The sequence below is a fragment of the Bidens hawaiensis genome, unplaced genomic scaffold, assembly GCF_021521415.1.
Source record: "Bidens hawaiensis isolate Kalapana, Puna unplaced genomic scaffold, B.hawaiensis_p1.1 tig00011646_1, whole genome shotgun sequence".
Taxonomy (NCBI): Eukaryota; Viridiplantae; Streptophyta; class Magnoliopsida; order Asterales; family Asteraceae; genus Bidens; species Bidens hawaiensis.
In genome coordinates, this window is record NW_027491917.1 from 540,173 (window position 1) to 564,266 (window position 24,094).

The window sequence follows — 24,094 nt, forward strand, 5'->3', positions numbered from 1 at the left end:
GGAGCCCGAAGGCATTCAAACACCGCCTTTTGGCGAGGGGATAGATCAAACTTCACTTCTAAACTCTTGACGATTCCACTAAATAAGGCACTCGCCACAACATATTGGGCTTTAGGGGGGGCGGTGTCCTTATTAGAGAACCCGCTAAGAACAAAATCTGGAAGTGAAGTACGTAAACGATCCATCGCGCACCCATAATCAGAGTCCAACCCAAAAATATCACAACCCCGAAGAATATGGTCTTGCAAACACCACGACTGTGCTCTCGAAGCCACAAAAGCATATGTAGATACATCCTCGGCCGAACAGAGACCCAACCCCCCATAACGGGTCGGAAGTGATGCCAACCTCCATTGGAGATCCCCAAAGAACGGACCTCCACAAACCACGATGTCCTCAATCGCCCTTCGAAGACCATTGTCAAATATAGAAACAGCTTCCCCCATATACATAGGTTGGCACGTTCTCAAACCGAACAAAAGCTTGGCGACTCCCATACATGAGCGAAGCAAAAGAAGCTCGCATTGAGGATCCCGAAGTCTTGGGAGACAGCTCATCAGTTCCACAGCGCTAGATGCCCTTTTCATAGCCAAACTGCTGATAAACCCCGCATCCTGGCTTACAGCACCACCAAGGAGTTTCACGCCAAGCACCGACCTTCCAATCCCGCAAGGGAACAACCCCTCCTGTGCCTTCACCCCATTGCATGTTGACAAAATAACTCTATTTTCTTAACGTTTAATTCAAGACCCAAACGAGGCCCCTCAGACCTGATAATATCTAATGCTTTGGCTACCTCTCTAGTATCCCCGATAATCGTGCCATCATCCAAGTACCAAGCATGAAAGAGAAGCTTGCACCGATCTCTGATTTGGTGAACAATTGGGTGCAAAGCTAAGGCAAAAAGGAGAGGCCCAAGAGGGTCCCCCTGTTGAACCCCAGTGGTGGATCCAATGAAAGTATCACCCACATATAACCTAGCCGACTGCCCATATAAAAACTCCACCCAAAGAGAAATGGAAGGACATCGACTCCGGACCTCGTGTAGAAGGGTCATCCTATCTACTAAGTTGAAGGCATTGGAGAAATCAACAATAAGCATAGCCAATGACCCATCCGAATGAAACTGATTTAGAAACCTGTTCGCGCTATGAAGCACGGCCTCTGCCCCACTAGGGACTCCCACCCCAAATTGAAAGTCACCGAGGTATTTAACCATCTCCTTCCCGACACCCCTCATAGCCACCTTAGAGACCAACCGCCTCCAAATGGCCCCAACGGCAATAGGTCTAATCCCATTGTCCGGTTTAAGCAACGGCGTAAGTGGGGCAGACGCAACAAACTCTGCCAACACCTTAGGACACCTTCCCCCCAAAAATAAATTAACCACCGCAGAGATAACCTTGAGCAAACCATCCGCAATCGGAGACCCCTCTCCGCACAACGCATCTAAAATGTGTTGGGCTCGCAAACCGTCCCGCCCACACGAAGTCCCTTTAGGGAAAGACTTAATGCACCCAAGCACACTATCAACGTCCACGACAAGGGGAGACTCAGAAAGCAAGGAAGCAGGCATAATCGGAGGTGCCATGATGGGATGCTTAGACAACAAAGCGTTCAAAGTATCCTTACCAAAAGGTGCAACCCCTGAAGAGCATAATACCTTGACCGCAGCAGTGAAATGCCCATCCGCAACTTTTCGCAAACATTGTTTAACATTGGCGCCTAACCCGGCGTTGTCAGACTCGGGTACAAACGCATCACCACCCGGGGCATCTCCTAGGGGTTGGTTAAAAAGCGATATAATGAGCTCAAAGAAACCGTCACGGTCACCCCAAGCGGATAGCGATCGTTGAATAATTCGGCATTGCTCAGACTTTCTATTGCCAGACCTGCGTTGCTGACGATTAGAAGGTCTGAAAACTCGTAAGGTGCAACGTGGTAACAACAACAGTTTCACCCACGCCTCAACAGACTCTGGCATAGCCGCCACCTTACCCAAAGCACCCACTAAGGCTTGGGAAAAAGCCATACGACAACTATGAGGAATGTTTTTAACAGTCGTAATAGGAAGAGTGAAGACACGCTCAAGGAGAGCTACATCCACCTCCACCCTTCCCACCGCGACAACTTCCCTCCCAACATGTGGCTTCGCAATCCCCACTATATATTCCTCCACATCTCCCGTGACACACTTGTACCAGACCGAACCGTCATCATGATGGCACCCCCGACGGAGAGCATGTGACTCCATACACACTCCACACATCCACCTACGCTAGACCTTTAAAGCCTCACCAACCGAAATAAACAAATCCAAATTTGTCGAGATCGCCTCCCGTAAGGTCTCTTTCTTGTCATCCGATGACAAATGAAGCCGCTTAATATGTAAGGCCAATCGAACTCCCTTGGACCCCGGTAATCCATCCGGGCAACAGTGGAAGCCTCTAAACGGACACGGCCAAACAACCTCCTCAATAGCCCCGGTCATACCACCCCCGACCCACAAAACACCCTGGTAGCCACGTACCACACCAAGAAAAATAATAATAAAACAAAACTCGAGTTGAGTTTGAGGAATAAACACTCGAACCAAAGAGGAAGGAGGAGAGCAACCACCCGTTGCCCTCCCCTCCTCAAAACACCAAAAACAAAGATTATTTCATTGAGGCATTTTGCCGAACACCTGGCGGACAAACTATTTTCTTCAAAATTTTAGTTGATGATGATTCCTTTTTGAATGTACAAAGTGAAAATGGGATTTGGGTTATTTTAGTTGAATAAACTCTTCCTGTTAAAGATTTAACAGTCAATAGCTCAAAAGACTTTGAGAAAGAGAAAGAGAAAGAGGTGTGAGAAAAGTGACGAGAGAGAAAGAGAGGTTAAATTGTTAAAGATTAAACAATTTAATTCAACAATCCAAACCTAGTCGCGTTCATGATCAATGATCCCTAGACACATAGCATTTAGACGAAGCCACGGTACAAAAGAGAAAAAGAGGTATCTTACACTAAAGCTACAAGTCATAAAACATGTATCAAAACACGTTACTGTATCCAAAAATAAAAGAAGTAATTGAAACGAAACCAAAAACAAGACATCAAGACAATAAACATAAAATTAAAGCGTTACTTTCGCTTCCATCTAATTTTCTAACCCCTATGTCCTCTCTTCTTCACAGAAACCTCGCAACAAATCAACTTTTGTGCAGGCATGTATCTGATAGTGAACTAAACCTGCCCATTTACATACATCTGAAAAACTACTCATTAAATAAACATGTATGTAACATGTGTTATTACAAATTTATATTAAGATATATGTACACATTCCACTCTAAATGTGATGTAATAGACTTTTTTAACCGTTTCCCTTTCTCTCTCACTACATGTGATTCTAATCAATGCACTAACCTATACAGGGTGCACGGTTCTTTATTTAAAATTGGTTTTGTATTGAACGTGAATGTAATCGCAATCTCATCCCAAATTGGCTAGAGAAACTAGATTGTTTATGCAAAAATTCCAAGACTAACCAAAAATTTAGACTTTTTCGTAGAGATGTTGTAGTAGTGTAGATCTTGACATATGAGTCTCCCTCGTAAGAACAGAGATCACATCCTTCACTGAAATAGTGCGTGGTAACGGAAGGCTGTCACCGTTCTCACCCAAACCTCGATTCCTTATATGTTTACTTATTGAACCTGCTACACGTCTCACATGTAAGATCTCAAGTCCCACAATAATCAAATCCGTTGTCATAATTTGACAAAACCAAATAAAAGAGATAGGATACTAACCACTAGTAAGAGTGACAGGACCAGAAGTCCTCTCTGAAGTTGACACGGGCTTAGGCACAAGCCCAACATCAACGCTTGGCTGAGAACCAGACACTGCATCAGGCCCACTTTCGTGCTTCTGGCGGGCCTGCTCAGCCCTTAGTTGCCATTTTGACAGCATGTCATGTCCTCCTAGAGCCGCCCGTGCAGCAACATTTGCAGCTGCAGTCATCACATCATCTTTCTCCTTGTTTACCTTCACATATGCAATTTTGTTCTTACACTAAATTAACTTTAAACGGTTCCAAAATGTAGCACTTGCCTTACCAGCACTTTGGAGTCTATCTGCATCAGCCTGCTTTTCCTCCCATTCTTCCTGAGCCTTCTCATTTAGTGACATGATTTGTTGCCAAACGTCTGATGTAATTACAGTTCGGTGTTTTGGCTTCTCAACATCGGCCCTCTAATATTTATTTTTTTAAATAGTAAGTTTGAATTTCTAAATTAAGAGAAGGTATGAACCACAATATAATTAGTTAATTACCTGTTTTGAAATTCTAATGAGGTTGGTAATCAATCCATGCATTCTTTCCTCTACGCACTGGATACCAGTTTGCATAAAGAAATTCATAACCTCATAATTTATTAATTAATTATAAAGTATGATAACTTGAAGCTCACCTGCGACATGCACTGCTCCACATCATCGGTTTTGTTCCTTACACCACACTTTGCCACTGTAAAGCATTTATTATAACACTTAAATATGTGTACACATTATGTTATAAAATTATAATAAAATTGTCAGAAATTAAAGTCTTAACTGATTTCTGGAATGGGAGTTTCTGCAAAAACCTTTCTAGAAGCTTCTGAAGCTAGACTCTCTTCCTTGAACCCGAAAAATAGTTTTTCTTCCTCTTCCTTGTGGACAACATCATCACACGGACATGAACTGAATTATTTTAATGTTTCTTTTTAAGATGTGGCCATTGCAACCCGTTAACTCACAAATGGGTCAAATATTATTTAAAAAAAAATGAAAGTTAAAACATACCCGTAGATTCAACCAATCGACAGCGGTTACATCATTAAGTTGGTCAATATTTTGATCCGAAAACGTCCCACACACTTTTTGCTTCTTACTGATGTAACCAAAAAAGGATAAAAAAATACACAAACAAAAAGAGTAAGGAGTAAGTCATATAATATGTTAAAAGCTACAAAAATCAAACTACCTTAGTGAAGAAACATGCGGTACTTCCAATGGCTTTTTCTGACCAACAGTTGACTTTTTGGGAGGAGTCTTTGCATTACTTCCACCCACAGAAGACAAGTTTCCAGCAGACTATGGCCATTAACAAAGTAAAAAACCAATTTTAAACATAATTACAATAAAATCAATGACATATAAAAGGACAAATTATTACCGCATTCTGGCATTCCAATTGGGCTATGATGGACCTGGGCCCAGGCTTGGGCGTATGTATAGGCGCTGAGAAACCAGGCCTTGAAGGCATCTCAAAAGTATTATCCTCTGAAGACCCTGAAACTCTGCTCGCTTGCCATGACCTGGCGAGAATGAAGATGGACCTTTATTCATTGATGGTTAAATTTGGTACACTACTTGTGAAAAAAGTAAAAAAATTTATCGTTTAACAATCCAAAACTGTTTTTCGATGAACCAATGATTAATTGGACATGTACCGACGATTCCGAGATGTTGGGATGTCATTTCATGGATCGAATTCGTGAAAAAAAGGGATTCGCGTACCTATTGTACGATAAGCTATTATTGTATTGGATCGTTTCCCTGTATATTATTGTATTGGATCGTTTCCAAGTAGTGGTAATTACACTCGGTGCATTAACCGTCCAAAGAGTCATAAGAGTAAGCTTTTATATATTAAATTGACTTTCACCATTGGTCTTTGTGGTCCTACTTGTTGACCATGTTCCTCATCTTGCAGAGTTAGATGACAAGACGAATGGTTACCTTCTTATTAACGCAAACGGAGGCTTAAATCAGATGAGGTTTGGGGTAGTGCAGATATGTGACATGGTTGCTATTGCTAAGATTATGAAGGCAACATTAGTCCTTCCTTCTCTTGATCACACTTCCTACTGGGCTGACGAGAGGTATATGTATTCTGCATAATATATATTTGTTGATTTCTTTCTATTAATCAATTAAAAAAACTTATGTTATATCTTAACATAAATAATATGTTTTTAAAATGTATATGGTTGATTGCAAGTATGAAAAAGACATGCTTGCGTTTACGGGTTGTAGTCATGAAGAGGTAGGTCCCAGCAGAGCCCAGTTGGACTCGCAAGACTCACCTTGAAAAGGGACGTCTGCGCAGTTGAACCCGCAAGACTCCTTAACGGACGTCTGCGCGGTTGAACCCGCAAGACTTAACTTAAAGGGACGTCTGCGCAGAGACCAACTGGATCCGCAGGACCCACCATGCTCAGAGACGTGACGTCCTTACGCGCAGTACGCAAGCTGTTCCCGCAGGAAAAGCCTCCCAATGGTGAAGTACTCTGCCTGTTCCCGCAGCTGCGGATACAAGCCATCAGGGAAGGCTACATGCGCAGCAAAGCTACACGCACAAGGCACTTAACTCTCATAATAATTCAGTAATGTCACCTGAAGGAATGAGCAAAGCCGGGAACTCTCCCGCACAAAGCCGGGAGAACTCCCGCCCAAATGAGCCAGTCCGTACGATACTGTAGGATCTTTTGTACTGTACCTGACGAGGTATGGATAAAAGATCTGACCAAAGATACGACAGCTCACTGACAACAGTATGACGAGCAGCACGCTCTTATACTGTATGTCACTATTAGCCGCTGCCTACTCACCAACCTGTCGGAGGACGTGCATAGCCTGCAGTTGGTGGAACAGGAATAGTACACAGCCGGCCTGGTCACTATCAGCCGCTGCCTACCCACCAACTACCAGCATGGCATGTGCGTAGCCCACAGTTGGCAGAACAGGAACACTATTCAGCCGGCTGTACCTTCTTGGAAACCTACCTTCGGCTATAAATACTCCAACACCTTGGAATGGTATAATCATCCTATCTCATCTTATCTTATATCTTATACCTGATATCTGCTCTAGTCATTCTCTTAATATATATTTATATTCAAGAGCAATCTAGTCTGATTCTCACGCCGGAGGGTGGTCACAAGGAGGTACCCCCCCTTCTCAGTGACGAGCTCACCGTGTCTGTTTTGCAGGTTATCAGAAGAACCATCTTTGCCGGGTCTGACCCCTCGTGGGAAACATCTATTTAACCCCCAGATTATCCGTAATCAGCCCAGGGGTCGATTAGTGTTTCTTCATTGGCGCCATCCGTGCATAAAAGCTAGAACTTAATCCTTTTCAGTTTTCTCAAAACTTCTGGAAAGATGGTTAAAGAAACCCCGGTAACCACAACCCCAGCTACTGGGGGGAATACCGGCGACTATACAGTTTTTACGAACACTACCCCGGTTACCCAAGCCGGGGTAAATGCAGTAAATTTTACGAACACTACCCCAGTTACCCAAGCTGGGGCAAGTGCAGTAAATAATCTCTCACTAGGATTCACCGATACCCAGTTAGAGAGACAAAGAACGAGGCTCCCCCGCCAAACACTCGATGAAGTTAAAGCGTGGGCGGAAGCACGTCAAAAAGAATTCCAAGCTGAGTTGGATGAACGCTTACGTTCACTCCAACAGGCTGATGAATTCGGATACTTGGACGATGATTCGGAGGAATCCGATAGTGACGCAAACCCTCGTCATAGGGCGAAAGGGAAGCGTAAGGAAACGGACTCCCAACCGAGAAGGAATTTTGGAGAAACCTTCAAACCAAAAAACGCGGGTGGAAACCCACGTGACTTCTCAAAAGCATTTAGACCAACTGCGGTAAATGCGGGAACGTCCAAATTTGCAAGGGACATTGCGGAAGCAATCGCTCCGAAAAGTGCCAAACAGATGTCGAACATCGGCACTTACGATGGTATATCTGATCCAGACGATCATTTGAACAGATTCATAGCGGGGGCAACCGTCAGTAATTGGACGGAACCTACGTGGTGTTACATGTTCCAAATGACGCTTGTTGGGCCAGCTAGAGCGTGGTTCGATCGTCTACCGGTCCACCACATCTACGATTGGGAAGACTTCCGGCAGAAGTTTAGCCAACACTTCAGCCAACAAAGAAAGTATACCGAAGAGCAATGGACAATCCTCAATTGCATTCGAGAGAAAGATGAATCTTTGCCAGACTTCATCACTCGCTTCAACTCAAAGAAGCTAAGTCTGGGTAATATTAGCGAAGATCTTGTTCGCGCTGCTTTCATCCAGGGCGCGAACGACCCAGAGCTCATCCGCACCTTAACGGGTAGAGATGGCATGCCATCCACATGGGATGCCATCATGACAGTAGCTAAATGCTTTGCGGAAACGGAGAAGCAACTGGGTAGAGATCTCCCCCAGAGCACAAACCTCTACACCCAGAAAACAAGAGAAAACAACGTCCTTACCGCCCGACTAAACAAAAAGCGGAAGCTAGGCATTTGGAAGTCAAGGGTAAACTTTGACACCTCATCCGGCTTGCAACATCGGTTAGGCGGAAGGGATAACGAACAGTCGAACCAGAACTCAGATGGACGCCACTCACCAAAAGCGTCGCCGAGATATTCGCCACTGAGGAGCTGCCATGGCCAAAGGCTCCAATAATCCGACATCGTCACAATACTGATCGGAGCAAATACTGTGACTTTCACAAGACAAAAGGCCACAACACTGAAGAATGCACAGACGTGAAGGACATCGTCGAAGCATTTGTCAGAGATGGGACGCTCGATCACCTCGTGGCGTAACGAACGCTGAGCAGGCTGATGCGTGTAGAACCCCAGTTGGGGAAAACACGAATAAAATTGCAGCTTCAATGTTGGAGACTACATACTGCGTAAACAACGAGATCCCGAACCAGGTGCATATCGGCTCGATGGCACTCCCATCCCAACAACATGTAAGGGAGCTCAATTACACAGTTTGCATGTAGATCAATTCCAAACTTGTAAAGAAAAGGCCCAGAGCCACTTCTAATGGAAATGATTCTCCTTAAAACATTGATGCTGATAATCTTACATTTATACTTATGAACTTCCACACTAATATGCCGGTCTTCACCGCATACATAAGTAGGGAAGTCGTTGCTTGTGGAAGGCGGCAAAACCCGCATAAACACAAAACGGCAAACCTTCACGCAGGTCAGTCATAGGTAAAGTTTGGTGATCCCACTAAATGAAAGTGCCGGTCCTAACCGCACAAATCATGATAGAGGAAACCGAACTAACCTATTGACAACCGCGCGTCGAACGGTTAATTTATTCAAAACACTGATGCCGGTTTTCACCGCATAAATAAGTGTAAAGAAATCGTTGCTTGTGGAAGGCGGTAAAACCCGCATAAACACAAAAAACGGCAAACCTTCATGCAGGTCAGTCATAGGTAAGGTTTGGTGATCCCACTAAATGAAAGTGTCGGTCCTAACCGCACAAATCATGATAGAAGAAACCGAACTAACCGATTGACAACCACGCGTCGAACGGTTAACTTATTCAAAATACTTAGAAAATTTCTAACAGAAGGATGAGGAAAACCTCCACGCAGGTCAGATGTAGGTAAAGTTTAGTCATCCTACTAAGTGCAAGTAACGGTCTTACCCGCACAATCACGAACGAGGAAGCAAAATTTCAACCTATTATCTACCACGTTCAAAGGTTAACTTATTCTAAACACTTAGAAAATTTCAAAGGAAAATATGAGGAAAACTTCCACGCAGGTCTGATATAGGTAAAGCTTAGCCATCCTACTAAGTGCAAGTGACGGTCTTATCCGCACAATCACGAAAGAGGACGTAAAACTTTAACTTATTATCTGCCACGTTGAAAAGTTAACTTATCTAAGTACTAAAGAAATTGCTAAGTTAAATCAAAATATTCGTAAAATAAACAAGGCAAGGAATTGGCAAATAATCTTTATTCCATCGAAATTCAAATATTACAGATTGCTGGGTACATACCCGCATACAAAAGAAGCCATACAAAAATAAAAATCTACTCTAATGGTGGAAAGGGATCTTCAGGATCAAGCTTCAGGACCACTTCCACTTGGACCCGCACCATCAGTAGAGTGTGGCGGTTCAAGGAAAGCTTTAAGGAAAGCTAGCCCATCATCAGCAGCAGCAACTTTGTTAACCTTCTCCACCACCGGATGCGGGAATGCGGCATACTGATTCACTGCTTGGTCATATACAGCTTTAGTATCCACATCATACAAAGGGAAGTTGGAAGGCGGGATGCCTTTCTCAACGAACCCTAGACCAAGCAGGAAGCCGGCCTTTTCCCCATCCTCATGAGAAGCGTTGAGGGCTGCGCTCATGGCATCATCGTATGATGTGTCCGTGAAGACTCGATGCATAACCTACAAGAAAAAATACAAGTATCAAAACCTTTTCTATTTACAAAGAAAAGCGTAAAGATATTATGAAATTACGCATACCCGAGACAACGCTTCTCGAAGAAGCCATTCCTTGGCAACCAGAGCCTCCTGGAGGGCGGCTTGAGCTTGGTTACGGGCGCGTTCGGCTTCACTTTTATTAAGGTTGGCAAGCAACACTTCCTTTGCAGCAGCCTCTTCAACGCCCTTTAGCTTCCGCTCAGTGCGGTCAAGCACGCCCCTCTAGTCCAGGATCTCTTGAAGCTTCTTGGCGTCTTCCATAGCCAAGGCATCATGAGCCTGCTGGAGCCTCTCTAGCTTGGTTTAAGCTCCTCGTTCTCAATGCGTAGAGGCTCAGCAACAGCTTCAGCCTTGGTGGCCCTCTCAGTTGCGTTCCGTGCAGTTTCCTAAGCCAGCCGAAGCTGTTCGTTAACAGCTTGGGCAGCCTTGGAACGGGCCTCGAGACGGGCCTGAACTTCAACTTCAAGGGCCTTGAAGGCCTTCTCCTTTTCCGCAGCCACTGCGGTGAGCCTCTTGTTCTCCTCCCGGACAGCCCGCGCCCGAGCTACTTCTTGGATACGAGCTGCTTTTAACTTGTCGTTTTCACGACAAAGCAGCTCGACGCGCGGCTGCATCCGGGCCAGGAGAATCCGAAGCTCATTGGTTAGCCTACCCTCCTGGTAGCTAGCCATTGCTTCCCCCAACGCACCACTGGGAGCTGCGTGACGAGCCCACTCCACGCACTCCACAGGCGTGCGAAGGGTTGTTCCTCGGCGGATGTTCCATCGTGGAACATACACTTCATTAGAATCCGATACTGCAAAAGCAAAAAGCAGTTAGGAAAAGATGATAAAATATATATATATATATATATATATATAAAATAAAGGCCAAAATAACCCTACGCACCTGTAGGGTCGACGACAGGCCTGTAGCCGCCAAACCCATCACCTGAACCTAACGGATATCCATCCAAAAGGTCAGGCAGAGGTTGGCGAGAAGCCCCAAACATACCTGAAGGATCAGCCGTAGTTGCCGACGATGGAGGAGGCATGGTGGAGGCCGCCGCGGTAGAAACCAACGGAGGTGAACTCACCGGAGGTGAACTCACAACCGTGGTCGCCGCTGCGGAAGAGCCCGCAGAAATAGTCACCGCCGGCTCAGTGAAAGAATCAGTAAATATGGCACTGACAGCCGGCGGAGATGTCATCACAGTTGGAACAGTTGGCTCAACCAGGTGAGCAACTGAACCAACTGAAGCAGGCGCAGACGCCTGAGTCATCGCCTCAGGTAGGTTGACCAAACCTACCGTCATGGGTCCGGAGGCGCTCCTCCCCGCTCCACCCTGGAATGCGGTAGCATCCACGCCTGCACAAAGAAGATATATAAGTATAATGGCGGAAAGATATGAAGTTAAAAGTAAAGGAAGTTTGTACTTACGGGTTTTCTTGAGCCTAAAGGTGCGAACAGGCGGGGACAAACCCGATTGAGCCGGCCTCTTCACGCCGCTCACCGTCGTCGTTCTGGGCTGCTCGGAGGTGACAGTCGTCTCAGCCTCCGGAGCAGTGGTCTTATCACCACTAGGGTTCCCCGCCACCTCCTCGCTTTCGGTCTCTGAATCAGACCGATTCACCGGATCGGCAGTGGAGGCAACCTTCGCCTTCCCCTTCCCGCCGGCAGCCTTCTTTTTCCGCACCAACGGAGGACCATCTGCGGATTCCTCATCAGAAGACAAGATTAGAGGAATTCCAGCAGAGGTTTCAGCATTGAGAGGTCGAGGGTTGAATAACTCCTTACCTGGCCGCCTGGCGCTCAGGATCTCGTGGCCTGGCGGGTAGGCCTCCACGAACCGATCCGCCGTCTGTTCAAAGATGGGCAACTCGTTCTCATCTAGAGTACGAGTACCCATCCGAGCGGGACCATCACTCTCCCGCGGCTGCAGGAGAGACTGCAAGTCGTTTCCCTCTGAAAAAAAAAAAAAAAAGAAACAGTTAGAAGAAAAACGACAGAGCATACCATAAGGGACAGAGTTCAAACCGTATTCGAGGACGATGAGAACCTGTGACGCCTCCTTCCACACCCGGCTCATCCCGGGCATCACCATCCCGGCTCCGCAAAGCGGTACACCGGAGTCTGGATCCGGGAGATCTTGGCGAACCACTCCGCCTCCTGGTGGTTGAGGGCGTGAAGGGCGGGGAGTGCTCTCCCATTCTTAAACGTCATCGCAAGGGGGACGACGCGAGCAGAGATAAAGAAAAACTCCCGCTTCCACGACCGAAGACTGCGCTCGGTAGCGCAGATCTTCAACCCCTTGATCCGATTGACCAAGGTGTACCACCCCTGGATACACCTCCAGGAGTAGAAGGTCATCAACCGATCTACGTGGGGCTCCACGCCCAGAATGAGGCACACCCACTCAAAGTGGCGGATCTTGGCAATCGCCATCGGGTGTACCTCCGTCAAATGCACCACGTGCCTCTCCAAGACACGGTATACAAACTTCGTCAATGGGAACCTGAGATTCCCATAAACGAAGAATGCAGCGTAAACCCCTATCTTGCCCTTGGGGGCATCGTACACCGTCTGGTGTGGCCCCGGAAACTCAGGCTCGAACGACTCGAGCATGAACTTCCGGACGATATACTGAAAAAGCTCGGCCGGAAGAGCACACTGGCACTCGCCAGCAGTACTCTTGTCATCCTTATCGGAAGTGGACGACGGATTCTCGACGAACACGTCAGACTCCTCAGCAAAAGAAGACATTCTGGAAGGATGAAAGGCAACGATTTCAGAGAATAATTCGCCGGAAATCGCTTAGAAGGAGAAGATAGAAGTGAAAGTGTGGATTACAAAGGACCCTCTCCCCCTTTATATACTCATCGCAATAAATGCGATGAATTTAATGCGGAAGAGAGAGAAATCGCAGGTGCAATGAAACTATGACACGTGGCAAAGAGCAAGCTGGCAACAGCTGTTGAAAGGATGCGTGCCATTAATTTCGCGGCCACGCGCCCGAAAAATCGCGCCCACGCGCCTGAAAAGGCGCCTGGAATGACCATATACCGTCACGTCGCCATAACTTCCTGCACGTCCTGACACTGTCAGAAGAAACTGTCGGACGACGTTTCAACAGTTTGGACTGTTCTTATCCTTTCACCAACTCTTCGAATTTCAAAAAGATTCAAAATTAAGCGGGAAAATACCCCTTACCTTGGCAACCAAGAAACTATAAGATAGGTGCGAGTACAGTGTTAAGGCAAAACCCTTCACATACTTAGCACCTGCAGGGAATTGAAGCCAAGAACACCTCGGCAACCAAGTAACCATAAGACGGGTGCGAGTACAGTGTCAAGGCAAAACCCTTCACATACTTAGCACCCGCAGGGAATTGAAGCCAGGAGTACCTTGGAAGTAAAGTAACTATAAGACGAGTGCGGGTACAGTGTCAAGGCAAAACCCTTCACATACCTAGCACTCCGCAGGGAATTGAAACCAAGAAGGATCTTCTGGGCAGTGCTTGCGGAAACGGGAATAACATCCCCGCATAGCGGGAACGTCGAGAACTAGATTGTTTGAACCTCCAAGATGGAATTGGTTGTTTAAACATAATTGATCACTATGTTCAAAACTACCAAAACCTCAAGGAGAATCTACACAAGTGGAACTCAACGCTCCTGACTTGCGAGGAGGTTACAGACCTACCCGCATCACACCCAAATATCAAGCAGAAAAGTCGGGAATTTCTGCACGTGACATTAGGACTTCCGCGGGAAGAATCCCCATGGAAAACCTTAAAACTAAACCCTTTTCAAAACCCCTTGCTTAAGTCCAAAAGTTCACCTCACTTATTAACAATTCATGAGAAGAACATTGGACTGGGGGGACTTGAAGAGGTAGGTCCCAGCAGAGCCCAGTTGGACTCGCAAGACTCACCTTGAAAAAGGACGTCTGCGCAGTTGAACCCGCAAGACTCCTTAACGGACGTCTGCGCGGTTGAACCCGCAAGACTTAACTTAAAGGGACGTCTGCGCAGAGACCAACTGGATCCGCAGGACCCACCATGCTCAGAGACGTGACGTCCTTACGCGCAGTACGCAAGCTGTTCCCGCAGGAAAAGCCTCCCAATGGTGAAGTACTCTGCCTGTTCCCGCAGCTGCGGATACAAGCCATCAGGGAAGGCTACCTGCTCAGCAAAGCTACACGCACAAGGCACTTAACTCTCATAATAATTCAGTAATGTCACCTGAAGGAATGAGCAAAGCCGGGAACTCTCCCGCACAAAGCCGGGAGAACTCCCGCCCAAATGAGCCAGTCCGTACGATACTGTAGGATCTTTTGTACTGTACCTGACGAGGTATGGACAAAAATTCTGACCAAAGATACGACAGCTCACTGACAACAGTATGACGAGCAGCACGCTCTTGTACTGTATGTCACTATTAGCCGCTGCCTACTCACCAACCTGTCGGAGGACGTGCATAGCCTGCAGTTGGTGGAACAGGAATAGTACACAGCCGGCCTGGTCACTATCAGCCGCTGCCTACCCACCAACTACCAGCATGGCATGTGCGTAGCCCACAGTTGGCAGAACAGGAACACTATTCAGCCGGCTGTACCTTCTTGGAAACCTACATTCGGCTATAAATACTCCAACACCTTGGAATGGTATAATCATCCTATCTCATCTTATCTTATATCTTATACCTGATATCTGCTCTAGTCATTCTCTTAATATATATTTATATTCAAGAGCAATCTAGTCTGATTCTCACGCCGGAGGGTGGTCACAAGGAGGTACCCCCCCTTCTCAGTGACGAGCTCACGGTGTCTGTTTTGCAGGTTATCAGAAGAACCATCTTTGTCGGGTCTGACCCCTCGTGGGAAACATCTATTTAACCCCCAGATTATCCGTATCTGCCCAGGGGTCGATTAGTGTTTCTTCAAGTCATAATTTGACATCAGAAGAAGACGATGAACTAAGAAGGATGAGATATGAAGTGAGTCATTGGAAAGAGAAGGAAATAGACGGGTCAGAGAAACGACAATTGGGCGGGTGTCCGTTGACCCCACGAGAGACCTCCCTTTTACTTAAAGGTTTGGGTTTTCCACCAACTACGCGGATTTATTTAGTGGCGGGTGAAGCATACGGGAATGGAACAATGGAAACTCTAAACCAGGATTTCCCAAACATTTTGTCGCACTTCACACTTACAACGGAGAGAGAACTGAAGCCGTTTAGGAACCACCAAAACATGTTGGCTGGTTTGGATTATGTTGTGGCTCTTCAGAGTGATGTTTTTGTTTATACTTATGACGGGAAGCAGGCGAGTTTCCAAAACTAGAAGAAAGCTTTTATGCAAATCCGCTTCCGGGGTGTATATGTGAAGAGAAATAGGGATTGCTGTGACATCTGCCCCGATCCGACCCGACCCAGGTACCCGTTTCTCTGACCCGATCTCTTTCTTTTGTGATTTAATATTTATTTATACTTATATTTTACTTTTAATAATAATAATATATTTTCCTTCCCGCCTCTCTCTCTCTTTCTTTCCGCCGTCCCGTCCCTCTTCTTCTCTCTTTCCGCCTTCTTTTCCCTCTTGTCGCCGTCCCGCCCTTATGTCTTGAACCCCTAACTGTCCTTTGTTCCTTCCCGCCTAAGGTTGTCTGCGCAGCTCCACGCGCCAGACTCCTTACAAGGAAGCCTGCGTGAAGACCACCTGTTACTGCGATACGCGAGACGAACTGTCCCCGCAGCGCGCTAAGGATTTTAGTTCTTCCCGCGGCGCGCTATGGATCCCGTTCTTCCCGCGACACGCTAAAGAATATAGTTCTTCTTGCGACGCGCTTAGAATTGAAGTTCTTCCCGCGGCGCGCTTAGAAATATAGTTCTTTCCGCGGCGCGCAAAGGTTGGTTCTGTCTGCCTTCGCGCTCGCGCTCTCTTGACCTTCTGTGTCTGCCTTCGCGCTCGAAGCTTTCTCGCGCTGTCTTGTGTCTTTTCTTCTGTTTAATCCAGCTGTTTACTTTTGTGTTGTCTTATCTTCTGTGCTGTTGACCTGACCTATCTTATGTCTGAAAAGCCACTTTTGGTGCAGCACGCGCACCAACCCCATTGGTTGACAGAAAAAAGTGACTGACATTATCTTTTGAGATCTGCTTTTCCATGCTTAACCAGTACCTTTATCTGACCCGCCCATGCCTGTTTACTGTTCCCTGTCAGCTTTCTCTTGTCCCCTGCAGCTGCCATATCTTTTGATATCTTTTGCTTTTGGAATCTTTTACTTTTTGGAGATCTTTTCCCCATTTCTAGGGATTGTGTTCCCTAGGGTTTCTCTATAAATAATAATGTTATTTTCCTAACACTACACACACAAAGCACTTAAACTCTCATGTTCTCTCTTGCTCCTTGCCGTTGTTCTTTCTCTGCCGTCTTCCTCTCTGCCTCCGTCTTCCTTCCTGTTCTGCCCTGCTTTTCCGGTAATATATATTATATATAATAATTTACTTATTAATTATGCTAACTTATAATCAAGACGTAAAACAAATCATTAAAACAATAATCTTATTTATAGGTTAACTTGTGCTTGTTTAAAGTTGGTTCTTGCTTTATCTTACACCGCATCGTTTATCAAGTGAGTAATCTCGTACCTAATCCCTTTTTATCTTTAATGTTTTGGGATGTTCATGTGTTCATACAAACTTAGAGTCTTAAACTTGTTTATGAATTTTAGTCGCGCAGTATCCCATGTGTTGAGGACGTTTACTTGGCTGTTTATTTGTATGTGTGTATCATTAACCGCTTTGTTCGGCCTATTCCGAAGTTTTCATGGATCCATTAGATGAACACGGGAGACCTATCGTTTACGGTTTTCTTTGTTTACACTTGCACATATGTTTTCTTGTTTTTGTGCTCATTTGGGAGCACGGATTGAACTATGAACTATGATCTATTTAGGCTTGATCACAATCTGATTACACCCTTGTTAAACACCAGACATACACGTGTTGCGCGCAGTGATTATTGTTATCTATTATTATCTATTAAACTTGATTTCTCACCAACACGCAAGTGTTTGACGTTTATTTTAACACATGTTCAGGTTTGCAGTAGCTGTTTTGGAGCTTGAGAACACGTAGGACGTTTTTACTTTTGGACCTAGATTAAAATGTATCAAGACAAGTTATTGCTGTTTTATTATTATGATTTATAATATAATGATTTATGTTGATTTATGTTATCTTGTGTTTACGTTGCGCGTGCGTGAATGAATATATTTATTAAATATTGACACCCAATAGTGTCACGAGTAATGAAACAATATGTGGCGCCCCGATGTATAATCCGCCTTTGGTCGGGGTGTTACAATTGCTGCTTGTTTGCTCAAGATTAACTTTAGCCTTGATAGTTTGCTCTTACTTTCCATAAATTCCTCCAGCTCTAGAGAGACCATCACACGCTTATTTGTGAAATGTGAGCCTTCCGGTGAATGATACATTCCGGCGTGGAGCATGGAAGGGTAAAGAGAAAGGTGTGGCTTGCAGGAGGGTAGCCATGGGATGATGAATTGAAGGTGTTAGTTTACACTTTAGAGATGAAGAGATTAAGTTCAAAGTGTTTGTGAATGTATGAGAAATGGAGGTGTATGTTGAGTTTAAATAAAGTGTAGATCATGTATGATGTCACGGAATCTCACACCCATTCACCCCATGGTAAGTCATAATCATATCAAGTGCTTGCGCGACCGGTGGTGATAAGACAACCTTGAGTGTTCCACAAGAAATGAATATAATATAGTTTATTACTCTTGGATTAATTCAAGATTTACAAACTAGAGTCGGTTAACTTTGATATAAGACAATAACAATGCCTTGGATTAATTCAAAAACCAAACATGTTTAACTCAATATGCAAATACAAATTAGATTTTAAATTAACTATTATTCATTTAAACTATACCTGAGTTCAAACATTTAAGGTTGTGGGCCTACGTGCTACTAAGGAACGACGCGGAAAAACATCATTTCAATGTTTGCAACATATCACCGCACCCACCCATGTTGTTTCAGTGCGGGTTGGTTTTCGTCGGTAGAACTACCATTCGAGAACGATGAGTTTGAATGTCTACCTCATAATTTTAGGGATGGTTTTCGTCGGTAGAACTTGGCCAACTCTACCATTCGAGAATGATGAGTTTGAATGTCGACCTCATATAATTTTAGGGATGGTTTTCATCAGTAGAACTTGGCCAACTCTACTATTCGGGAACGATGAGTTTGAATGTCGACCTTATATAATTTTAGGGATGGTTTTCGTCGGTAGAACTTGGCCAACTCTACCATTCTAGGACGATGAGTTTGAATGCCGACCTCATATAATTTGAGTCCATTTAAGTTTTCTTTTTTTTTTTTTGTAAAACAAAAGAACCCATGTGAGTATATATTAATTCACGTGTAGCAACATGGCTAGCTAGAAAAATTATTTATTGGTTCGACGTTGATGGCCCAATGGCAGATTCAAAGGCGGTTGTGGGGGTGGTGGTGGTGGTGGTGCAATATGTCACATAAGCACACCACGCATATGCCACATAAGCAAGATTTTGACACGCAAACATGTCACGTCATCAAAAACTAGCGACGTTAGATTTCGTTATGGTTGGTACAAAAAATGATAAAAGTTGGGAACGTCACAAGCCATTTTGTTGTTTGGGATTATTTAAAACCAACATAAAGTGTATTGTGTTGTTTGAACTAATCTTGTTCATGCATAATGGACACTCCAGAAAAAACATAATTCTAATATCATAAAACATTCATGTTTCCTTCAATGTGGTATGTGACACACCTAATTGTTTTTTCTTAAGTGTTGCTTCAAAAACAGATCTTAATGCAATTCAAGTCTCAATAATTTTATTACTTACTTAAAAATGTCGACTACGTCAACCATCGTAGTTCTGATTATCACCTGGGCCAAATTAGTAGCACCTTCCACCACTTTTTCCGACGATAATCCTATAAGACAAGTGGTCTTTGATGGCCTACGAGAACTTGAAACTTCTGTTCTTCAAGTTATTGGTAGAACTCATCATGCCCTCGCCTTTGCTCGATTCGTTCACAGGTTCAACATTCATACATATAATACTAACTAGTTATGACTATGCTGAATGAGCTAAAATTTAATTATTTTTCAAGTAGTTATGGGAAGAAATACCAAACTAGCGATGAAATGAAAAGGAGGTATTCGATATTTGTTCAAAGTCTGGAGACGATTACCTCGCATAACAACAAGGGGCTTTCCTATACTCTTGGAATCAACGGTGATCCGTCTTTTCAATCCTAAATAAAAATGTTGTTTTTGTTTAGTTTAGTGAATAACTTGTGTTTCATGAAACAGAGTTTGCTGATATGACATGGGAAGAATTCAGCAAAAGCAAACTCGGAGCTTCTCAAAATTGTTCGGCTACTAAGAAGGGCAATCACAAACTCACCGATGACATTCTTCCACTAACGGTAGATCAAAATGCATTGAATATTAAATAACATATATATAGTGCGATTAGATCGAGATATCTGGTTTACTTTCTTGTTACGTAATTTGAATTGATTGCAGCAAGATTGGAGGGAAGCAGGAATTGTGAGCCCAGTGAAGACTCAAGGATCTTGTGGAGCTTGTTGGACATTCAGGTAGGTGGTTCACATACTAAAACTTATATCTAAACAACAACACATACTCAGTAAACTTCGATCAATAGCAAAACTATAAGTAGGGTCTGGTGTCACAACATATATAAAATGGTCTTAAATAATATTACTAAATATTATACAGCACGACTGGAGCGCTTGAGGCTGCTTATGCGCAGGCTTATGGGAAACCTGTTAATCTATCTGAGCAACAACTTCTAGACTGCGCGGGCGATTATAATAACTTTGGTTGCAAAGGTGGGTTGCCTTCTCAAGCTTATGAGTACATCATGTATAATGGTGGACTGGACACTGAGGAAGCATATCCTTACATTGGAGAAGACGACAGAGATTGCGAATACTCACAAGAGAAGGCTGCAGTCCAAGTTGTTAATGTTGTCAACATAACCGAGGTACATCCTAGTTATAATGTTCGATCAAACAACAACTAGCTAGGATATGGTGGTAATCTGTTTTGTACATCTATGTATAGGGTAGTGAGGATGAATTAAAGCATGCGGTAGGTGTTGTTCGTCCTGTGAGTGTAGCGTTTCAGGTGGTTCCACCCTTCGGACTTTACTCCGGAGGAGTTTTTACTAGTGATGTTTGTCATAATGGTTCAATGGTAAATCTTTACGGCTTTCGTTTTTTCTTTATTATCTTTTTTATTATATATTTTTGATTTATTGATGTTGTTTAGTTTCGCAACTAAACTATATACATGCATGAAATTTGGTCAGGATGTGAACCATGCAGTTGTTGCAGTCGGATATGGTGTCGAAAATGGTGTCCCGTACTGGCTTATGAAGAACTCATGGGGAACAAAATGGGGTTTGAATGGCTACTTCAAGATGGAGATGGGCAAAAACATGTGTGGTATGTCACAAATATTCATTCCAAGATAAATGAAAATGATTTCTTTTTTTATATATATGTATGATGAAAATGATGCTGGTTTGTTGTGATTAACTGATTACTATGTAGGCATTGCTACGTGTGCATCTTATCCTGTTGTTGCGTAGATTGAGCAAATACATACAAGTTGTTGAAGGAAAACTAGAACCCTTAATAATCGTGTGACAAATAATCTATATTATTTATATGTAATTGCATTATGTTCTTTATGTATACATGAAAACAACATTTAAATTGCCTGTGGGTTTAAAATCTTAAATTGTGTGACTTACATATTTCTTTTTCTTCATAATTATAGACGTACAAATAGACATCTAAATGAAGAAATGCACAACGGAGACGTGATCGTGTTTGTTCATTTAATTTTAACCAAACACAAACATGTAGTTGAACAAAATTTTTGTTAATTCTCATTCATTTAGAAAATGGGCATGGTCATATTCTATCATGTTTGTTCATTGAAAAACTAAATAAACATTTCTTGAATGTAAACTAACAAAAACGAAGTTAAACGGACATAATTGAACAAACATAAACACTTACAAATGAACATAATTGACCAAACATAACAAAGTACACACATATATAATTTAAAACAAGCCCCTTTTATGTTTAATTTTTTTATATAATTATAACCATTTACATATTTATTAGAACTTAAAGAAACATAAAGAACTAAACATAAACATGAACATTCATGAACTAGATGAACAAACAAAATGTATGTTCACGTTCCTTTGTTTAATCAAATGAACAATAAAGTTCGTGTTCGTTGGTTATCATATAAATAAATTCCCATCAAAAAATTCATAAACGTTCGGCTTGCTTCCAGAACTACTTATACTAGTCGACACTGGTCCAAATATCAGATGACACATAAACAATTGTTTATTTAATCCAATAGTTAATTATTATTAATGAATGAATGCCGGTTGGTTTATTATTATTTTAACACAAATGGTGGCCCGAGGATAAGAAAGAAAGAAGGCCCATTTCCGTCTAACCTCAAAACCCTCTTGTTCCATTTATGTTGTGTGTGTATGATCTCTATCTATCTAACTGCTTCTTGTTATGCTAAAAGCTTCATCAGATCAGATGAGATGATGCCTCAACTGTTAACACCTCTACTGTCTACTGATTGATTGATTGATAATATTATTATTAAATTAACCTGGATCTCTCTCACACCTTGACTTTACTTAGATGATGTGGATCTACAATTCCTCCGGTGATAATAATAATCATCGGAGCTTTGACTTCCCCGGAGGAGGAGTTAAAGACGACGACGATGATGATTCAGGCACTTCTTCTTCTTCATCAATCGGCAATAACAGTGACGCCTCTGGTGATTCAGATGCCGGTGAAGAGGTTCAGAGTTTATTCAAAGGCTCTTTGAACAATCTATCTGATTTGGAAAACGCTTTGGCTCTCAAGTATCATTCATTTCTTATTACTATTATTATTATTATTATTATTATTATTATTGCATGTTAGGGTTTTCTTAATTATGATTTCATTTCAAATTGAATTCTGTTTTCACCACATGCATGTGCTATTTCACCTACAATTTTTATACAAAGCACTTCACTTTTACTCATATTTAGGGCTTTAAACAGAACAAAGCCTTCGGACTAGCCAACGGTTCACCAACACCTAACTGAACGACTCGTTCGTTTACTAAGGAAATGAATTTGTTTGTCAACTGTTTACAAACAAAAATCAACACACACAATGCTTTATTTGATTTGGTTAACTAGTATCAATGGTTCGGTTTGGCTACCAAGTTTGTGTTGATGCCTTTGTTTGTTAACCTTCATATGCTAATTTTACATATAAATTATCGCATAAAACTCGTATATATTTTTGTTTTATAGTTGATAGTTTTTCTTAAATCTATATGATAAGATTACTAATTAGAAAAGTCATTAAAAGTATTAACATTTTCAATGAACAAACAGAAACCAGCATGCATTAAACGGACGTAAATGAACACATTATTGAATGTTCACAAAACAATTGAACAAACCTGGACTTTATTCTTCTTTGTTCATTGAGTTAGTTAAACAAAATTTATTGTTCATGTCTTTTATTAAAAGAACTTCCCGCCTAACGGTTTGCTGAACGTTTGATTCATTTACTGCCCTAGCGATATTTGGTTGATCCTTTTATGTTGAATTTGTTTGTTTATTAGGAGAGGTATATCAACATTCTATTCTGGGAAATCAAAGTCATATACAAGCCTTGCTGATGCGGTGTCTGCTCCATCCATTCAAGATATTGTTAAACCAGAAGACGCGTACAACAGGAAACGCAAAAACATGATTGCTCATAGTGTCATTCTAAACAAAAATAGGAGTGGAATATCAAAGAAGGTTGCAAATGCTAACAACATTGCAGGTGGTGAAAGCTCATCACCTGGTGGTTCTCGGCCACCTTTACCTTTACCTGCACGCCACAGAATATCACCAATCGCTATCAATGAATCAATTAACTCGTCTCCTAGAAATCATTGTTCTCCATGGCGATCATATTCTCTTTCAGATTTGCAACATGCTGGTGGTGGTGGTGTTGCAGCAGCTTCAAGCTTTACGGGTAACAAAAGAGATGAAGATGATTAGATATGTTTTGATGAAGGTCTGTAGGTGGTTTCTCTTTTCCCGTTTCCCGATTGTGCTCATTGTACTTACTTCCTTGTGGGCATTTCTGGAATTCTGTGGATGTTTCAGTACTAGTTGTTCTTCCTTGTACCCCGTATTCTTGTTTGTTATGTATAATGAAAAAGTGTTACTTTTTATGTTGGTTTATTGCTGCCCAACTCAAGCATCAATTGTCTGCAGATCACTGTTACAAAGCCACTGAGTGGAGCAAGTTGCTGTTAATTCAATCAGCCTTACCATAATGCTTGAAGCATAGTGGTATCAAGGTGTGTAGTGACAGTGTTCCTCACAAATGGCCATGGGTTTTAGTTTCATATGGTTAAGTGTTACGTGCCTTATGTTCATAGCTTGATGCAAAACTATTATCGAGCTGAGGCGTCTCACTGGAAGCAGTCTCTCTATTCATACGGGGTAGAGGTAAGGTTGTCTATATCTTACCCTCCTCAGATTCTACCATAGCTTTGCTATCGGTGAGATTTAATGTGTACAATGATGAAATATATATTCTAAGTATGGTAGCTATAGTTAGTTAAGCGATGGTTATTTGACAATAATACTAACCATGTT

At 43.0% G+C, this 24,094-nt stretch overlaps 2 protein-coding genes and 1 pseudogene across 2 annotated transcripts; 2 read left to right on the forward strand and 1 right to left on the reverse strand.

The window, feature by feature from the left end:
- Positions 1–3,488: 3,488 nt before the first annotated feature.
- Positions 3,489–5,510, reverse strand: LOC143538568 (transcription initiation factor TFIID subunit 4b-like; annotated as a pseudogene).
- Positions 5,511–19,201: 13,691 nt separating this feature from the next.
- Positions 19,202–21,083, forward strand: LOC143538591 (vanillin synthase-like). Its single transcript, XM_077032107.1, has 7 exons — positions 19,202–19,392; positions 19,470–19,591; positions 19,669–19,784; positions 19,885–19,958; positions 20,101–20,368; positions 20,449–20,580; positions 20,696–21,083. Exons 1-7 carry the CDS (start codon positions 19,202–19,204, stop codon positions 20,858–20,860), a joined length of 1,068 nt encoding a protein of 355 aa, XP_076888222.1. The 3' UTR covers positions 20,861–21,083.
- Positions 21,084–22,059: 976 nt separating this feature from the next.
- LOC143538592 (uncharacterized) lies at positions 22,060–23,743 on the forward strand. Its single transcript, XM_077032108.1, has 2 exons — positions 22,060–22,303; positions 23,062–23,743. Exons 1-2 carry the CDS (start codon positions 22,074–22,076, stop codon positions 23,486–23,488), a joined length of 657 nt encoding a protein of 218 aa, XP_076888223.1. The 5' UTR covers positions 22,060–22,073; the 3' UTR covers positions 23,489–23,743.
- Positions 23,744–24,094: the final 351 nt, after the last annotated feature.